At 49.7% G+C, this 17,169-nt stretch overlaps 1 protein-coding gene and 1 long non-coding RNA gene across 5 annotated transcripts in view; one reads left to right on the top strand and one right to left on the bottom strand.

The window, feature by feature from the left end:
• Positions 1–17,169, top strand: part of Fmnl3 (formin like 3) — a 54,070-nt gene that overhangs the window by 19,016 nt on the left and 17,885 nt on the right. For all 4 annotated transcript variants that reach the window (XM_031355215.1, XM_031355213.1, XM_031355212.1 and 1 more), the window contains exons 2-4: positions 13,902–13,985; positions 15,726–15,806; positions 16,575–16,651. In XM_031355215.1, the coding sequence (XP_031211075.1) occupies positions 13,902–13,985; positions 15,726–15,806; positions 16,575–16,651 (242 nt within the window). The remainder of the gene's footprint in view (positions 1–13,901; positions 13,986–15,725; positions 15,807–16,574; positions 16,652–17,169) is intronic.
• LOC116079605 lies at positions 5,111–12,437 on the bottom strand. The gene is made up of 2 exons (XR_004114064.1): positions 12,276–12,437; positions 5,111–5,248 (listed from the first exon to the last, which is right to left on the bottom strand). It is a non-coding gene; the product is annotated as an uncharacterized LOC116079605 (long non-coding RNA).

The following is a 17,169-nucleotide window of genomic DNA, read 5'->3' as shown; positions in this document are numbered from 1 at the left end:
TAGCTGGAGCTGATCCATAAAGGCACGCCCAGATGGTTCTGTTGCTTTGTATGTGACCTTGAGCCAATTGGTCTCCAGTTCTCCGTGGGTTACAGGTGAAGGAGCAGTTGCTGTGGCAGTTGCTGAGGGCAGTCAGTGAGACAGGCAAGACAAGTGCTAGTTAGGAAATGCTTGGAAATGCTTCTAACCTCTGACCCTGAGTAAATATGCCACCTGGCGTGCCTCACACTTCCATGAGGTCTCCCTGTGTGGTCCTGCTTGGCCAGGAGTGTGCTATATATACCAGACTTCAACCTTAACACATCTACCTGCCTCTGCCTCCCCAGGTATATAGATTAGAGATATATGTCATCACAGGTAGCCAAAAGCTACTCAGGGTCTCCTTACTTAATTTTTGAAATGCCACATTTACATTTAATTTTTAAAAATATTATATTTATTTATTATTATTTATACAAGTACACCGTAGCTGTCTTCAGACACATCAGAAGAGTCCATCAGATCCCATTTACAGATGGTCGTGAGCCACCATGTGGGTTGCTGGGAATTGAACTCAGGACCTCTGGAAGAGCAGTCAGTGCTCTTAACCGTTGAGCCATCTCTCCAGCCCTGCCTTCATATTTTCAGTGGGTTGGATGAGTGTTTGTTTCTGTGTACCGTGTGCTTGCCTGACTCCTGCACAGACCAGATGAGGGCATCAGATTGTCTGAAACTGGAGTTACAGATCGTTGTGAGTCTCCATTTGGGTGCTGGGAGTTGGCCCTGTGTCCTCTGGCAGAGCAGCCAGTGCTCTTAGCCACTAAGCTCTCTTGGCAGCCCCCTCCAGCCCTCCCCCAAGGGTCTCTCTAGATTATAGGGAAGGAACTCTCTCTCTTTTTTAAAAAGCTTTATTTATTTATTTTATTTGAGTATACTGTAGCTGTCTCCAGATATATCAGAAGAGTCCATCAGATCCCATTTACAGATGGTCGTGAGCCACCATGTGGTTGCTGGGATTTGAACTCAGGACCTCTGGAAGAGCAGTCAGTGCTCTTAACCGCTAAGCCATCTCTCCAGCCCAGGGAAGGATCTCTTATTAGGCCAAATACAGGGAGGTATTCGCTTTTAGATGGATAGTCCAGTAAAATTCAAAAACACTGGAACAACTAAAATAAAGTGAGATGTGGGTGGCTGTGCCCTCTGTCAAGCTGTGGCCTTGAAGGCACAAGGGATGACGGCACTGGAAGACTGCTCGGAGATTAAGAGTAGACGGGGTTCATTATAGTTCCTCCCAAAGAGAATAGAAACTGGAGCCTCTGTGGCACACCTCAAATAAGAGCCATTTCGAGGCCAGCCTGGTCTGCAGAGTGAGTTCCAGGACAGCCAGGGCTACACAGAGAAACCCTGTCTCGGAAAAAAACAAAAACAAAAACAAAAAACAGAAAGCAAGGAGAGGCAGAGGCCTTGGAGGGCCTCTTCCCAGCTCCTCTGACATGAGACAGACGTGTGCCTGGGCTGGGCCTCATTTTACCCTCCCACATGTGTTTAGAAGTAGGAAGGGATTCATTAAGTTTTATGGTTGGATAATAAGCTCCTGGATTTATTATGAGACTCCTGGAAAGTCAGAGCTGGGCCAAGGCAAGTGTACTGGATGTTGGAGTGTCTCTCCTGCCTTTTCAGACCGCCCACACTCTACTAAGTTTTCCTCTGCATCTGCCACACAGTGTGTTTCTATGCTCAGTCCACACCCTCATGGAGTGTACAGTCTACTTCAGGAAGTCATGCAAAAGGTGAGCAATGAATAACCAAGGAAAACAATTTTTTCCCTCTATGAAATCTTACAATTATAAAGGGATTAGCAAAGTGCCTGGTGCCTGGCCCGGAGTAGATGTTTATAAACTGCAGCTTTCCCCCTCTTTGTAAACATACAAGAGTTTCTGCGAGGCAAACAGATTTTCTGGGCTGGTGAGATGGCTCTGCGGGCAGATGACCTGTATCTAATCCCAGCAACACACATGGTGGAGGGAGAGAATAGACTCCAGCAGGCCGCCCTCTGATTTACACACATGCACACATGCACACACACGCACTTGCACAATGTGGTGTATAAGGCACTTAGGCTCTTGAAAGGAAGACTGAGGCTCCATAGGAGCTGTCACCTGTAGCCTCTTGCTGTCATCTGTGTTCAGCTCCATGGTGTTCTTTGACATCACTGTAGATGACAAGTCCGTGGGCCATGTCTCCTTTGAACTGTTTGTAGCCAAAGTTCCAAAGATAAGAAAACTTTTACGTTCTGAGCACTGAATACAAGGACTTGATTCCAAGGGTCTTGATTCCAAGGAACGGAAGCCATGATACTCATGGAAGCTCTGCCCTGCTTCGGGTCCCTGTACAGCAAGAAGGCGGCCCTCTAGCTCATCTATCTGAGAAACCTTGATGCTTTGTTTTGTTTTGTGTGTGTGATTTTGCTTTTGGCTTTTTGAGATGGTTTATATTTTGTAGCCCTGGCTGCCTGGGAACTTGCCGTGTGATCAGGCTGGCCTTGAACGCACAGATCTGTATGCCTCTCAAGTGCTGTGGCCAAGACTTGTGCCCCGTGCCCCAGCTTCTCAGTGCCGTTCTTGAGGTTCCACGTTTTCCTTTGTCCTCTCTAAGCAGATGGATTGTAAAGTTCATGATTATGAATGAAAACTAAGAAACCATGTTTGAATGTAATTGCTAACAGGTACTAAACCCTGCAGAAGCTCCGAGGAATAGTATGCAGACGTCTGGGTTGTTCGTGCTGGGAGAGTTCATAAAGAAAATTATAATTACCCAGATCGCCCTGAAGGGCACACAGTTTAGAAAGGTGATCAAGGGGCTAAGACCCCTCCTTGTCCCAGAGTGGGTGCTGTGTAGGGTAAAGTTCAGGATTTGGCGTCAGATCTAGACTGCAGTTCCGGCCCTTTCACTATTTGCTTTGTGACCCCAGGCAACTTCCACATTCCCTTTCTAGCTTTACCTGTAAAACCAGGAAAGCCATCCCTATTTTGCAGGGGTATCATGAGAGTCAGGTGAAGGAATCCACACAGCGTTCAGGACAAGTCCCTCACTAAATGTAAGCTTTGGTCACTGCTACTGTTTAGTTTAAATAGTAGTGGTGTCCTCCTGGCTTCCCTATGGCGAGTAGCTCCCAGGCTCCTTTGTTGTTGGACTGTCCTCTGCCCGCAGTGGTGTGGTAGGGCACACTGTTCACTGCAGGCCCACTCGTGGCCTCCTTAGCGTGTTGCTCTTCCACACATCTACAGGTGCTTGTCCTGACCTAGGGTGTGGCCGTCTTCTCTAATACCTTGTCTTCTCCTGCTTGATGTTTTGTACAGAATCCTGAATCTTTTCTTCCAGTAATCCCTGCTTGCTACCTTATCTAATTAGATGCTATCTCCCAGGGATCCCTTGGACAAGATCTGCCTCTTCCACAGCAGAGCCAGCCACAGCTCACCCTAGCTTTCTGGTCAACCTTGCCTCAGGATATAGGCTTGCCAAAGATAGTTATCACTCCTTGTTTATTCCACTATTCCCAGATTCTAGTGTAGTGCCTGGGTGTGTAGTTTCTTGGGTAGATGTTGGAATTTAAAGCCTGAGCAAAGTTTGCATTATGTGTAACATTCTCTATGTGGATTCTCCTGTAGATGCTTAAATATGCTAAGGCAACTCTTCAGGGTAGGCACTATTCCTATCTCCATTTTACACATGAGGAGGTTGGGCCTCACAGACGTGAAAATCTTTTCTCAGGGATGCACAAGCCCTAAGTGGTGGAACACTGTGTTTCTAGGAGTGTCAGAGAGATTCATCCTAAGGGTGTTTATTGAGCGTCAAAGAAGGGTGAAGGAACATTCGTCAGAAGTCACAACTCTGTGACCACATTTAAAAAGAATACATTTGTGGGGACTGTTGGGGAACCTCTCAACAGGGAAGAATGCTAGAAAAGACAGGGTCTGGCCTGCTGTGAGGTGGAGGAGGGGGAGGCCATGGTGTCTGTCTGTCAGGGAGGAAGACACGAAGTGAAGAGGAAGAGGAGTATGTCCTTGGAGAATTGCAGTTTGCTCAACCTCCATTCAGTTGGTGTGACTCCTGTGCTCTAGAGGCTATAAAAGCGGTGACTCTGGTTAAAGAGCTGGAAAGGGATGGGAACAGGCTTAGTTAGGACTTGAACTGAGACTCTGAATGAGACCGAGGCGCTTACTGAGGGAAAGTAGCCTAAACACAAAGTTAGTTGAGCTGGAGGAACAACAACAACAACAACAACAGAGTGTAGGTGAGTGTCCAGAAGTCCCAGGACAGTGGTGAGATGTTAACAGAGTGTTCTCTGTCCTTCAATATCTAAGGGAATGGAATAGGACCAGAACAAGAAACCTGGGGGCCCTTCGTGGAGGGCTAGGCATCAGTCAGTAAGCACCAGTGTGGAGTAGAGACCTGGAGGGCCCTGGTGGGGGGCTAGGCATCAGTCAGTAAGCGCCAGTGTGGAGTAGAGACCTGGAGGGCCCTGGTGGAGGGCTAGGCATCAGTCATTAAGCGCCAGTGTGGAGAAGAGACCTGGAGGGCCCTGGTGGAGGGCTAGGCATCAGTCAGTAAGCCCCAGTGTGGATTAGAGACCTGGAGGGCCCTGGTGGGGGGCTAAGCATCAGTCAGCGCCAGCACTGCGCCGAGTACAGGCAGAGTTCTTTTAGGGATTCCTGTTCTAGTTGTAAACAGATAGAGAGAGGAAGCTAACAAGAAAGTAGGAATATATGGGATCCGTTCAGATCGCACTAACGGCCCATGGCATTAGTAGGTTTTTCCTTTCCTATTCTCCCTCCCAGCCCATCCGTCTCATCCTTCTTTGAGATATTCTTGCTGAATTGCTCTGACTGGTGTTGAATTCACCATCCTCCTGCCTCATTATCCCAGGTAGCTGGGATTACAAGTATGTGCACTATGGCCTGATGGCAGTGACAACAGCAGTTGCTACTTTTATGTTTTCTGTCTTCAGTCCTAGGGTTTGTACCTCAAGCCCCATGCCTGCTGGGCATGCTCTCCCTCAGCATCGCATCCCTAGCTCCAGGGAGTTTTCTCTTGTGTTACTATATAGACTTCAATCTCAAAGTCATCTCTCTTGGTTCAAAATAACTGCCAAAGTTCAGCCATTGTCCTTGTGTTTAACAGGACAGAGAAAAGGGTGCCTGCTTCATCTCTCTAATGTCTCTTCTCAGAGGCTTTGGACACTCCTGTTTACCTGGTCAGGCAGCCATACCTAAGTGAAAGAGAAAAAGCTAGTCATTACATAGGAAGAGAACGTTGCTGAGGAAGATGAGAAGTTGGAGGTAGCAGTGAGGCCGTTACTGGGTCATTTTTACATGTAATTATTTGGGAGTGTGATTTGTGACCAATTTGAATTTCCAGACAGGTAATAATGGGCAGGAAGGGTTTAGAAGACCAGGGAAGTGTTGGTCACAAGCAAATCCTGGGGCCAAGAAATAGCAAGAAGGCTTGCTCCTTGAAAGCCAAAGGGAAAGCCGTTGACTTCTAGTTTGTAAATGATAAGGAGCCAGAGTATTTCTGAGTGAAGAAAAATGAGGATTTATCTTGTGTGTCAGGTATTTGAAAGTTTCATGCCTCTCCCTGGGAAGAGGAAAGGGAGTGTTAGAAGCAGGGGGGGGCACCCGTGCCACCCGAGGGCACCCGTGCCACCCAAGGGCTGAGGTGCCACCCAAGGGCAGAGGTGCCACCCGAGGGCACCCGTGCCACCCAAGGGCTGAGGTGCCACCCAAGGGCAGAGGTGCCACCCGAGGGCACCCGTGCCACCCGAGGGCTGAGGTGCCACCCGAGGGCAGAGGTGCCACCCGAGGGCAGAGGTGCCACCCGAGGGCTGAGGTGCCACCCAAGGGCAGAGGTGCCACCCGAGGGCTGAGGTGCCACCCGAGGGCTGAGGTGAGCAGGAGAGTACCGTGGTGGAGTGAGGACAGGGAGGGAAGCTGAGGAAAAGCCTTGTAAAGAATTCACCGCAGCTCAGTGAGAGCAGCTGTGGTGTGGGGCGGCAGAGGGACGTGACCCTAGACATGAGTGCCTGACAGTGGCGCTTGCTTCTTTGGGTTCCAGGGAGTCCCAGGGAAAGAGAGAGGACCCCGGTGAGCTAACAGAGAGTGGCAAGCTGTGCCCAAGACTCCTTGGCTTTGGAAAATCTGTCACCCCCATCGGAATAGTTTCCACTCTCCGTAACTGGGGAGTGTGTGGGTCTGGCTAACCACGAGGAGGGGCTGAGGAGCCAGCGGGTGGATCAGGTTGCTATGGTGGTGGTTTCGTAGCTAGGGCCAATGGCCCAGTTGGAAAATGACATCAGCAGTTTTGTCTGAAATTGGGTATTCCTCAACTGGTAGGCAGAAGGGTGTCCTGAACCGTGGGCTACAGGCTAGCTGTAGAAGTTATCTGAGGTAGGTGTAAGAGCGGTAGCAGGCAGAGAAGGTAGTAGAGCCTGGAGCTTTCTTGGTACTGGGGAGTGGTCACTTTCTTTTGCCCTCAGCATCCAATAAGGGAACCCTCCCAGGTGACAAAGAGCCCTAAGGTGATAGAATTGTCATAAAGTCATCTCTTTGGTTGTAGCGTGGCCTTCTAGGACCTTTCTTAGTCTGGTGTGAGTGCAGAGCTCACTGGAGACATCTGGAGAATGCATCTCTCTTCCTCCAGGCTGCTCAGGGACTTGGCCCATAACTGCTCTGCAAGTCACTTCTGGTTATAGAGTCATCAGTGACCACAGGAGCACGTTCTCCAGACATAGCTCTGTGCTGGCAGCTTGTTCCCAAAATGATGGCTTCAATTAAAACAAATCCAGAAAGGCAGACTTAAGTCACTGCAGATGCTTAAGTCACAGAAAAGCACACCCACTTTTCTGATGCCATTAGGAGCCCTGGCAACTTCCCTTTATGTCTAATAGTAGCTCAGGCTTCGAGAGGACTGTGTCAGAGAGCTGTGCGCTCTGCATGTACTCCTGTGCATAGGTCCCTCTTCAAGGGCGTGAAGAAGTGGGGTGGGGGTTGGGCACTGTGAGCTTATGAAGTTTGGCAGAAAAGGGCTGGAGTCCCGGGGTCCAGGGAGGTGGCTGCTGCCCTTCCTGCCTCCTGCCTTAGGATGCTACAGGCTGGCTGTTCGCCCCACGCCATCACACCCGCCAGGGAGCTGGCTCTCTGTGCTTCGAGTACCTGCCCTTTGCCCCTCCTGCGCTTCTCTTTCTGGAGTAGGAGAAGTCCTGTCCAGAATCTTTGGTCCCTGACTCCAGCTCATTCTCTGAGCCCCTGCTCTGGAAGGGCAGAGGAAGTGGGCAAGAGGAGCAATGCTGAGCTTTGTTTCCCAGGCTTGGCAGAGAAGACTGGATTCTGGGTCAGTGAGAGCCACAGTGACTCTGCCTATCCATGGGTTTCATCTCCACCCCTGCACTACCCCAGCCAGTCATGGGCTTGGGGAAAAGTGTGGGTGTTTGAAGGGGCTGCTGTGTTTCCTATGTCTGGATTTTCTACTCTTGACTCCTGGACCTTTGATGGAGCTCTGATTTGTCTCCTTTTGACAGGATTGCAGTTTGGGGGGTGTTGGGAGGGGCTGTGCTGAAACAGTGAGATAAACAGTAATGCAGAGGTGGCAGCAGCATGGGTCGGGTGGGGCTGGCCAAGCAGCCGCTGTCTGGGCGGGCTGGGTGGAGGAGGACTCCTGCCCAGCACACTGGCCAGCTGGCTTGTGTTAAAGCACTGGCTGAAAATAGCTCTCATTGTCTGGGAGCTGCTACTGCAGCAGAGCTGGCTGTGGTCACCAAGGGGTTGATGCCTCCTACCTTTTGAGCTCTCATCTTGGGTAGCATTGCCCAGCTGGCCACAGCTGTGCCCATTGCCTACCAATGGGGCCATGATGAAGGCTGGCTGGGCTATTCCAAACACTTCCCTGTTGATGCCTGGTCATGGGCCTTCGTGCCTTGTTTTGGCAGCTTTGTCACTGTCATTGGGGATGGCTTGTTGGTGAGGTGGGGATCCCATTAGGCGTACAGGCTGGGAACAGTGTCAAGTCCTCCCGCAGCATCCTCAGCATCCAAGCTTGTGCTTCTTACAGTGTCCCACCTTTGTTCATCTGTCCACTGTGTTCATGGACAGATGCCACAGAGGCCTAGGTGGCACCTACATCTAGGGGCACAGCAGCATGCTGAGAAGCACTTTGTGTACCTACACTGAAGCTCTAGACTCAGCTATCCAGGAATCTCCACCCCATAGCCCAAGCACAGGGCCCGAAGTGTCCGGCTATGTGGTTCTGCAAGAGAAGATGTTAATAAGACCACTGACTCTGTTTTTGCTAAGAGTAAATGCCATTTGTAGCTGTCCCCAAAGTTCTTTTCCAAGTGAGGTTTCTGATGCTTCTTGTGTGTCTCTAGGAAGCTACACCATTTTTGTGTCTTTCCTGATTTGTCATGATTTGCTGGGACCAGCAGAAGCAATGAAGCAGGGAATTATGGGTGCTTCCTATTTCTGTATTCTGGGTTTTCCCCAGGCTTGGCTCACAAAGACCGGCAGAGTAGTGGTGAGTCCCAGAGTGGGCATGCAGCTTTTAGGAAATGTCAAGCACATGGCATTTCCCTTTTCTTGTAGTGGGAAAGAGATGAAGGAGGGCTAAGTGGACTTGGGGATGCAAGGCAGATGGGAAGGGAACCTCCGCAGAACCCCTCCTCCTTCCCAGCTTTTCTGAGGTGGACAGGGATGGGGTTGGGGGAAGTAAGGAGACCCTGATGGAAGAGTCGGACTTATTACATAGGCTCCCACATGGGAAGCAAGGAGAGCAAGCAGCCTTGCTGGGGAAGCATCGCCTCCTCACCTCTCGGCCTCTTCCATTGTTACCTTTTGCTATGAGACATCTTGATGCATACTCTGACTTAGAGATTAGTGTCCAGAGCTGCTTTCAGTTTGGTTTCAGCTTCCCCTTCTCCTATGTGACTGTCTTGCCTGGGATTTATCTCCCTCCCTCGGGGGTGGGGGTATCTCTCCCTTCCCCCAAAGGGGGCAGTGTTTAAACTGATCCTAGTTTTAGAGGAAATCAGAGAGAGATTAAAAGGGGGATTCAAAGGATTATGCTGTAGTTTCAGTGTTGAGAAGCAGTTGCTGAAGGACAAATAAGAACAGACAAACCAGAAGTAAGTCGGCAGCGTGTGGATGCCAAGTACCACACAGGCTTTCTAGGAGGAGAGCGGACTTTGCCAGTGCCCACCACATTCCAGATGTGTGCAGGTGTAAACTGTTCATCGTATTCCAGATGTGTGCAGGTGTAAACTGCTCATCATATTCCAGATGTGTGCTGGTGTAAACTGCTCATCATATTCCAGATGTGTGCAGGTGTAAACTGCTCATCATATTCCAGATGTGTGCAGGTGTAAACTGCTCATCATATTCCAGATATATGCAGTATAAACTTCCCACTACATTCCAGATGTGTGCAGGTGTAAGCTGCTGCTCAAAAAGCCCTGTGAGGTGATAACATTAGCTTGATGAGTGAGTTCAGTGGGGCTTGATAGCTCTGACATGCCCAAGTGGATCTAGGGCACTCTGGCCCCACAGCCGGTGGGTGCCCTCTACTGCCTTTCTGTTCAGCGACACCTGGATCAGGGACTTAGCAAGACCTTAGCTCTTGCCTGTGAGAGCCCAGTCTCCAAGGAACCACTAAAGGAAAATGCTGGTGATCAAGAGTCTGACCGAGTCTAGAGCCCTGCCAGGTTTAACCCCTGGATGTCTCTGGGAGCCAGGAAGTTGGCGTCCTCTGGGACATTGGGCAGATTTATACACATTATCAGATAGAGACATGGGTCTTCATGCTCTTGTCTGGCAGGAAGAGAACCTCCTGGTCCCCTCCTGGTCCTCCGCCATAGCTGGTGCCTCCTGCTGCCAGTTAGTACTCTGCTCTGTGAGGATGCTGGAGGTTGCAGGTTTTTCTTCATCCATCCATCTCCTTTCCATTACATTTTCCAGCCTGGACAAAGCTGGGGCCAGTGTCCAGAAAAGCCACAGAAGTTCCAGACAGGACGTGGGCCTCTGGTTCGGGCTGCTTCATGTTTTTCCACCTATTTCCACACTGCAGGGGTCCATCTTCTCTGAGGGTCCTTGATACATCATCCGTGTTTTTAAAATAGGAGTTCCAGAGGGAGGGGGTGAGTTTGCTCAGTCTCAAAGCCTGGAGAGAGCTAAGCATTTTCTCACCGGCACACAGGGCAGGAAGATGTGAAGCCACCGCAGCCCACAGTGGTTGGCCAAAAGAGGAAGTCGGGGTAGACGGGATGTGATGCGTTACAGTAGCAGCAGACCTTTCCTGCTCTGCAGCAAGGTTTGAGGTTCTACTGCTGCGACGAAACACCGTGACCAAAACACAGCGAGAGGAGAGACCATTTCACTTCTACTTCACAGAACATCACCACAGGGAACCAGGGCAGGATCCCTCTGGCTGGAATACAGACATGACCGTAGCACCACATACCTTTAATCTCAAACAATGAAGGTAAAGTTAGTCTGTAGGAGACACCCGTGTTTAAGAGTGATATCTAATCTAATGGCAGACAAAGTGACAAATCACAGAATAGGATATGGGCAACTCTCAGGAGAGAGGAAAGGGAAGCTATTTGAGAAGGCAGACAAAGAGAAAGGCAGTTTTCTGGGAGTACTATACAGAGGCAGGTTGCAGAGAGAACAAGCTAGACACGGGTGAGGACAGAGGAGTCAGAAGGTCAGAACTGAGTGCTAGAGTTAGTTGGAGACCAAGCAGAGCAATTTAGGAGGAACGGACAGAAGTCAGATTGAGTCAGCCAGCCTGGAGAGGAGTTTGAGCCAAAGCAGCTGAGTTGAACCAGCCAGCCAGAGTTCAGAAAGAACAAGAAAGGGTGAGCTTATTCAGCAGAAAGTTTCAGAGGCTGAAAACATTCTAGGCCTAGATTCGATTGTATGGAGGCTAGAAGCTTCTAGGACTAGGTTAGCAGACAGAGGCAGTAAGCTTCAGAGACAACAGTTATGTCAAGAGAATAAAAAATACTACATCAAAGGAATAAAAAATACTTTTACAGGAACTGGTAAAGGTCATGGAGAAATGTAGCCTATTGACTTGCTCCTTGTACCTTGCTCAGCCTGCTTTGTTGTGGTACCCAGGACCACCTGTCCAAGGGTGGTAGTGAGGGGATAGACCCACCTGCACCAATCATTAAGAAAAAATACCTCACAGGCTTGCTCAGGGCAGTCTGAGTGGGGACAGCCTTTCAAGAGAGGTAGGTTCTTTTCTCAGATGACTCTAGCTCATGTTTCTAAAAAAAGGGGGGGGGGCAGGCAGTGGTGCACACCTTCAATCCAGCACTCAGGAGGCAGAGACAGGCAGATCTCTGGGTTCAAAGCCATTCTGGTCTACAGAGTGAGTTCTAGGGCAGCCAGGGCTACACAAGGACACCCTGTTTTGAACCCTTACTCCCCACCAAAAAAAAAAAAAAAAAAGCCAGCACAACTAGCATTTTTCTTCCACAGGAAAAAATAGGAAATGATTTTCCTGGCTGAGACTTGGAAGCAGTGCTGTGCTCAGGATGAGGGAGCCAAGGCCTGCTCCTGGAGACTCTGGGGGTAGCAGCCTGTCCCCCAGCCAGGGACGTGGAGGCAGTTCTGGATCCACCTTCGACCTTTGTGGCTCTGTTTGTCCTATATTCCACAGGGACGTATAGGCCATCAGCAAAGCAGCAGCTCCGGAGGGATGGGTGTGTTTGCCCAGCTGTGGGGAAGCTGCAGCCCGTTGTGTAGTTCAGGCAGACCTCTCAGCAGCAGGCAGAAACATGGGAAAGTTGTGATGAGGTTGTCTGTCCTTCCCTCCTCTGGCTGTTCTGTCTCTCTCATCCTAAGTTCTCTCTTTGTACATGCTGACTAGGGTCCTGTGATTGGACCTTAAGGATTCTGTCCTCTGCCAGGACATGAGCCCACTACTCCCAGGGCCTGATAACCATCAGCCCATCATTAACTTCTGTCTATATGTGTGGAGAGGAGGAGACTGAACATTGAGTCCTCGGGGTAAGATGAGCGTACAGATGGCATAATGGTGTGTGCGTGCGATAAATGAATGACGAATAGATTGTGACAGAAGTAAATAATACTTAAGGATTTTCCTGTTGGCCCCTTAGATAGAACACCTGTCTCCAGAATGGTTCCATCCTCGGAGATCCTGAATACAGCATTCCTGTGAGGATGAGCATCCACGGGCTGGACGGGGGTGAAGCCAGCAGTTAGGTTTGGGTTACCTACCAGGGAGTGAAAGCTGGGTTCTCTGAGTAGCAGGGAGAGGTGAGAGGAAGGCATTCCAGAGGCACCTCAGATGGGGCATCTTGTTTGAGTCACAAGTGGGGTGTGCAGGTGCTGTGATCCGATCAAAGTGTCAGACTCTATCAGAAGCAAAGTTGTGACCTAGAACAAAGGCAGCCATGACTGCAGGGGGCATCAGCCTGAAGAGAGAAGGGGGCAGGCAGGGCTGCAGGGGGGACAGGAGGGGAGGGTTATACCTTGTGCAGGCAGGCTTTAGGCCTTCCTTCTACTGTACTGCCTCTTCATTCAGTACATAGTACTGAGCAAAATAAAATGATTCAGAGTCTAGCTAGCCTTCAGTGTTGTATATTAGGGTGCCCCAAGGGATCGGAATAGGGCCCTGTAATGGTTAAATGGAAGGGTAATAATTTGTAATTAGTAGCAAGTAAGTTTCTCCTGCCTTTTAAAGTTCTCAAGGTTCGTAGATATTTTTTTTAAAAGCATGTGAGTGGCTCTGTGTACTCACTTGAATCTGCTCAAGATGCCTGCTTCTCAGGTTAGGGCAGGAAGCGAACTGAAAGTGGCTTGCAAAGTTTCGATCTGTCTTATGCTAGGAAGCACCTTTTGGTGCTGGAGAGATGGAGTGGGTGCTGCTCTTACAGACAAGCCAAGCACCTACCTCAGGCGGCTCATACTAGCTGCCTGCGGCTGCAGCTCCCGAGGATCTGAGGCCCTTATCTGGACTCTGAAGTGAAGCCAGCACACGCATGCTCACACACTTTAAAATAGTAAAAAACAAAAAACAACTTTTTTAAAAAGTATCTTTTATAGTATGACTTTCCCAGTGTGACATGTCTCAGATTACATATAGAACCTTTTTGTTTGCTTTGTTTTTCAAGACAGGGTTTCTCTGTGTAGCCCTGGTTGTCCTGGAAGAAGCTCTGTAGCCCAGGCTGGCCTCAAACTCAGAGATCTGCCTGTCTCTGCCTCTTTTTGTTTTTTCTTTCTTCAAGACAGGGTTTCTCTGTTGTTGCCTCTGACTCTTGAGTGCTGGGATTAAAGGAGTGCTCAACTACTGCTCAGCAGGTGTAGTGCCTTCTGCAGCATGACTTATGTATAAATGACATACGTGTGAAATATTAAAGAAGGCTTTGTGACGCCTTCATGCTTCCTACTTGTAGTGAATCTTGTTGTCTTCTATTTAAATCTTGTTTGCATTTGTAAGTATTTTGTGGAGGTGTCTGGGGCACCTGTGCTGTGATGTCCTTGGAGGTCAGGAGACAGCTTGCAGGAGTTGGTTCTTCTCTGCTCTGGGGCATAAACTCAGGACAGACTTAGTAGCAGGCTGTGGGCACCTTCATTCATCCATCATTCAGCCATCTCGCCGGCTGTTAGTTCACAGTTCAGATACGGTTAATTTTGACTCACTAAATTGATTCCATGTCCTTTAGTTTGAAAAATACTGTTCAACCAAACTTGAAAATTATGGTGGGGAGGCAGGAAAACTGCCCCCCCCATGATGCCTTTGCCACACCTGTAAAGGGAAGAAGGGGAGCTCACACCGCTCCTGCCCTCAAGGTGCAGGTATGGTAGGAGCTCTCAGCTTGCTAACTCAGAGTCTCTCCTCAGAGTTCTATGAACCTGCCTCCTGACAAGGCCCGGCTGCTGCGACAGTATGACAACGAGAAGAAGTGGGATCTGATCTGTGACCAGGTAAGAGCTTGGTATGAGCTTGGCATGAGCTTGGCATGAGCTTGGTATGACCAGGTCTGAGCTTGGTATGAGCTTGGCAAGATGAGGAGGTGCAGTCTCTGCCTGCCTGGACAAGACAGTAAGGCCGAAGGGTTGACTGCTGTGCTGACAGGAGCCAGCCTTGGCCTGGCACAGTGTAGTCTGCCTTGTTCTCTAGGGGCTGCCTGGCTGAGATAGCTGGTAGCCTGTATGCCCACGGGGGCTGCCCAGTGAACGGTGATGCCATGGTGGTTTGGGCAGGATCAGCTGTGGGCAAGGTGAGCAGGTTTCCCACAAAAGTTTGTCAAGCTCAGGATTGTGGCTGGGCCTGTAGGCTATGCTGAAGGACTCTCTTATTCTGGTCCAGATAGGACAGATAGTGGAGGTCAGGATCGGGGGATGCTCCTTCTATCAGTCGCAGACTTTTAGGAGGTGCCCTTGTCCCCTTGGCTGGGTTCTGAAATATCATTGTAACCCAGGACTGCAGCTCCCCTTCATGGATAGTGTGTAGGACTGAGCAAGAAGAAAAAGTATGACTTTGCTGAGAACCAAGATACTCTAGCCCTCCCTGCCTGGTCTGCACACGTCTGAAGGTCAGGAGGCGTTGGCTGCAGAGCCCAGGATGCTTTGGTAGGTCTGGAAGGACCTGCAGGGCACAGAGTATGGGCACTGTGTCTATGAAGGACTCAATTGCTGAGCTTTGTCATGACAAACCTGTCCTTTCTTTTCAGGCTCTGAGCAAAACCATAATAGCTGATGTTAGGACCCACACACATACCCTGAGTCAGGTGTAAGATGATTTCACTCAAAGAACCCACAGCCAGATTGGGCCAAGACACACAGGTGCCCGGTCCTTGTTAGCTGTTTTCTTTTTGCCATGGCTTATGTTTTCCCTGAGGCAGCAGCATGGTCCTGAGGCCACGCTCTCCAGAAAAGGCCTATTTCCTCAGGCTCTGCGCTGAGCATTGAATTTGGAGAATAGCAACCGTTTGGTGCTAAAGTTCTTTACTAGCTAAGTTCTGTCTTTTTTAGGCAACATAATTTCAGTTTTTCTCAGAGTCCTTCCTTTATTTGTAGATCCTCTTTGCTAGCATCATGCCGTTCTCCTAGACCCCTTTATGCGTTCTTCGCCTGAGCTCTTGAGAGAGCTTTGTGGAGGCCTTTACAGGGCCAGAATGCTGAGGGGTTTGCTGAGTTTCCTCGTGGGTAGGCCTGAGTAGCACTCTGTGTGAAGAGGTGTTGAGAGGTCACCCTGCTGAGAACTTCATTTGGTTGCTGGACTCCAGTTCCTGGGCAAAGAACAGACAGAGTATGCTCGCTCTGAGCATCAGCAACACAGCAAAACTAGTTGAGCTGCAGAGGTTGGAGCTACAAAAACTAGGTTCTCGGAGGCAAAGCTCCCCTCCCTGTGGCTTTCCTAACTGCCGGTTAGCCAATCCCGTGTTTGCCTTAGTAGGGACTCATCACAGCTCTGTAGGCCCTGCATCTAGGCAGGCAGTAGACTCTTAAAATAGCTTCTGAGATTAAGAGCTGTAGGTGCTAGGGAGCACACTAGGCAGAAGAGGAGGCAATGGCTGCGGGTGGGACATGCCTAAGGATCGCCAAGGGAGGCAACTTAGGAGGTCAAGGTCCCTCAAGTTGAACACTGGAGGCATTCTCCTGCCTTAGCACCCTCTATGAACATTGTGCATCTGTGTGCATCCGTGTGCGTTTTCCTTTCAGGAAAGATTTCAAGTGAAGAATCCTCCCCACACCTATATCCAGAAACTCCAGAGCTTCTTGGACCCCAATGTAACACGGAAGGTGAGGTATTAGGAGGAGAGGCCCTGCCTAGCTGCCCTTCGCAGTCGTCGCCTTGAGTACTGGGAGTTGAATACAGTGACTGTCCAGGGTTAGAGGGGAGTCTGTAATTGCACTCCCTGTGTTTTCTTTCCTGCTTCCTTTATTTATAGAATAAAAGAGTAACTAACACAAGAAGACTGTGGGTTCCAGTCCAACCTGGGCTACATAGCAAGACGCTGCATACCTCCTCCTCAAACATAGACAGACAGACAGACAGACAGGTTGACAGACAGACAGACAGGTTGACAGAAGGAGGTTAGAGAGATGACTCAGCAGTTTAAAGACCGTGCTGTTTTCCCAGAGGGCCCAGCCTCAGTTCCCAACATCCACCGTGACTTATGACTTGTAACTCCCGGAACCCCAGAGTTGTCTTCTGGCCCGTTTAGGCAGTGCGTGCACACGGTCCACAGACACACAAAAATATATATAATGAATAGATAGGTAGAGAGTTAGATAAATAAATAATAAGTAAATAAAATCGAGAGGGGGCGGGAGAGAGAGAGAGATGGAGGCCAGGCATGGTAGTGCGTGACTTTCATCCCAGTACTCATGTGGCAGAGGCAGTGAGGTCCCTGAGTTCGAGGCCAGCCTGGTCTACAGAGAGAGTTCCAGGACAGCCAAGGCTACACAGAGAAACTCTGTCTTGGGAAAAAAAAGAAAGGAAAGAAAGGAAAAGAAACATGGTTGACAGGGAATGTTGATCACGTGACAAAGACTTCGTGTTTCCAGAAGTTCAGGAGGAGAGTACAGGAGTCAACGAAGGTCCTGAGGGAGCTGGAGATCTCGCTTCGCACCAATCACATTGGGTAAGTCGGGTCTGCCATCGGCCTCCCCCTGACACCACACATTGCCTCCCACACAGGTTTGGATGCCCATTTTTGGCTTATCCTTCCTGCTATGAAGCAAGGTTGTCCCTTGAATAGCATCTGGCTCTACAGAGCTTTAGACGTGCCATTTCTGGCTTTTCTACCCTTCCGTTCTGCCAGCTGCTGGCCGTTTACTTCTGGCAAGCTTGGGGCCTCTCTTGGGGTCCTGTGGCTTTGACTGGAAGACATTCCCATAGCAGCTGAGACCAGAGTCTGCCAAGAGAGGCTCAGCAAAGGCTCGGCTGTGAGAATGTGTTCTATTGAACAGTGAAGGTAGTTACTAATTGGTGACTGATCGACTTCTTGGTGTACAGATTACTTATTTGTTTGAAAGAAAATAATCTTTGTACATGAGCAGAAGAGGCTCCTAGAGCACTGGCGATGTAAGACAGAGGGTCAGGCACTGGATGTCTCCTGGGCTGCCGGTGCGCTGAGCGGGCCCCCAGGGTCTGTGTGAG

The sequence above is a fragment of the Mastomys coucha genome, unplaced genomic scaffold, assembly GCF_008632895.1.
Source record: "Mastomys coucha isolate ucsf_1 unplaced genomic scaffold, UCSF_Mcou_1 pScaffold11, whole genome shotgun sequence".
Lineage (NCBI taxonomy): Eukaryota > Metazoa > Chordata > Mammalia > Rodentia > Muridae > Mastomys > Mastomys coucha.
Note: the sequence above shows the minus strand (reverse complement) of the source record. Positions and strands in the feature narration are given on the sequence as shown.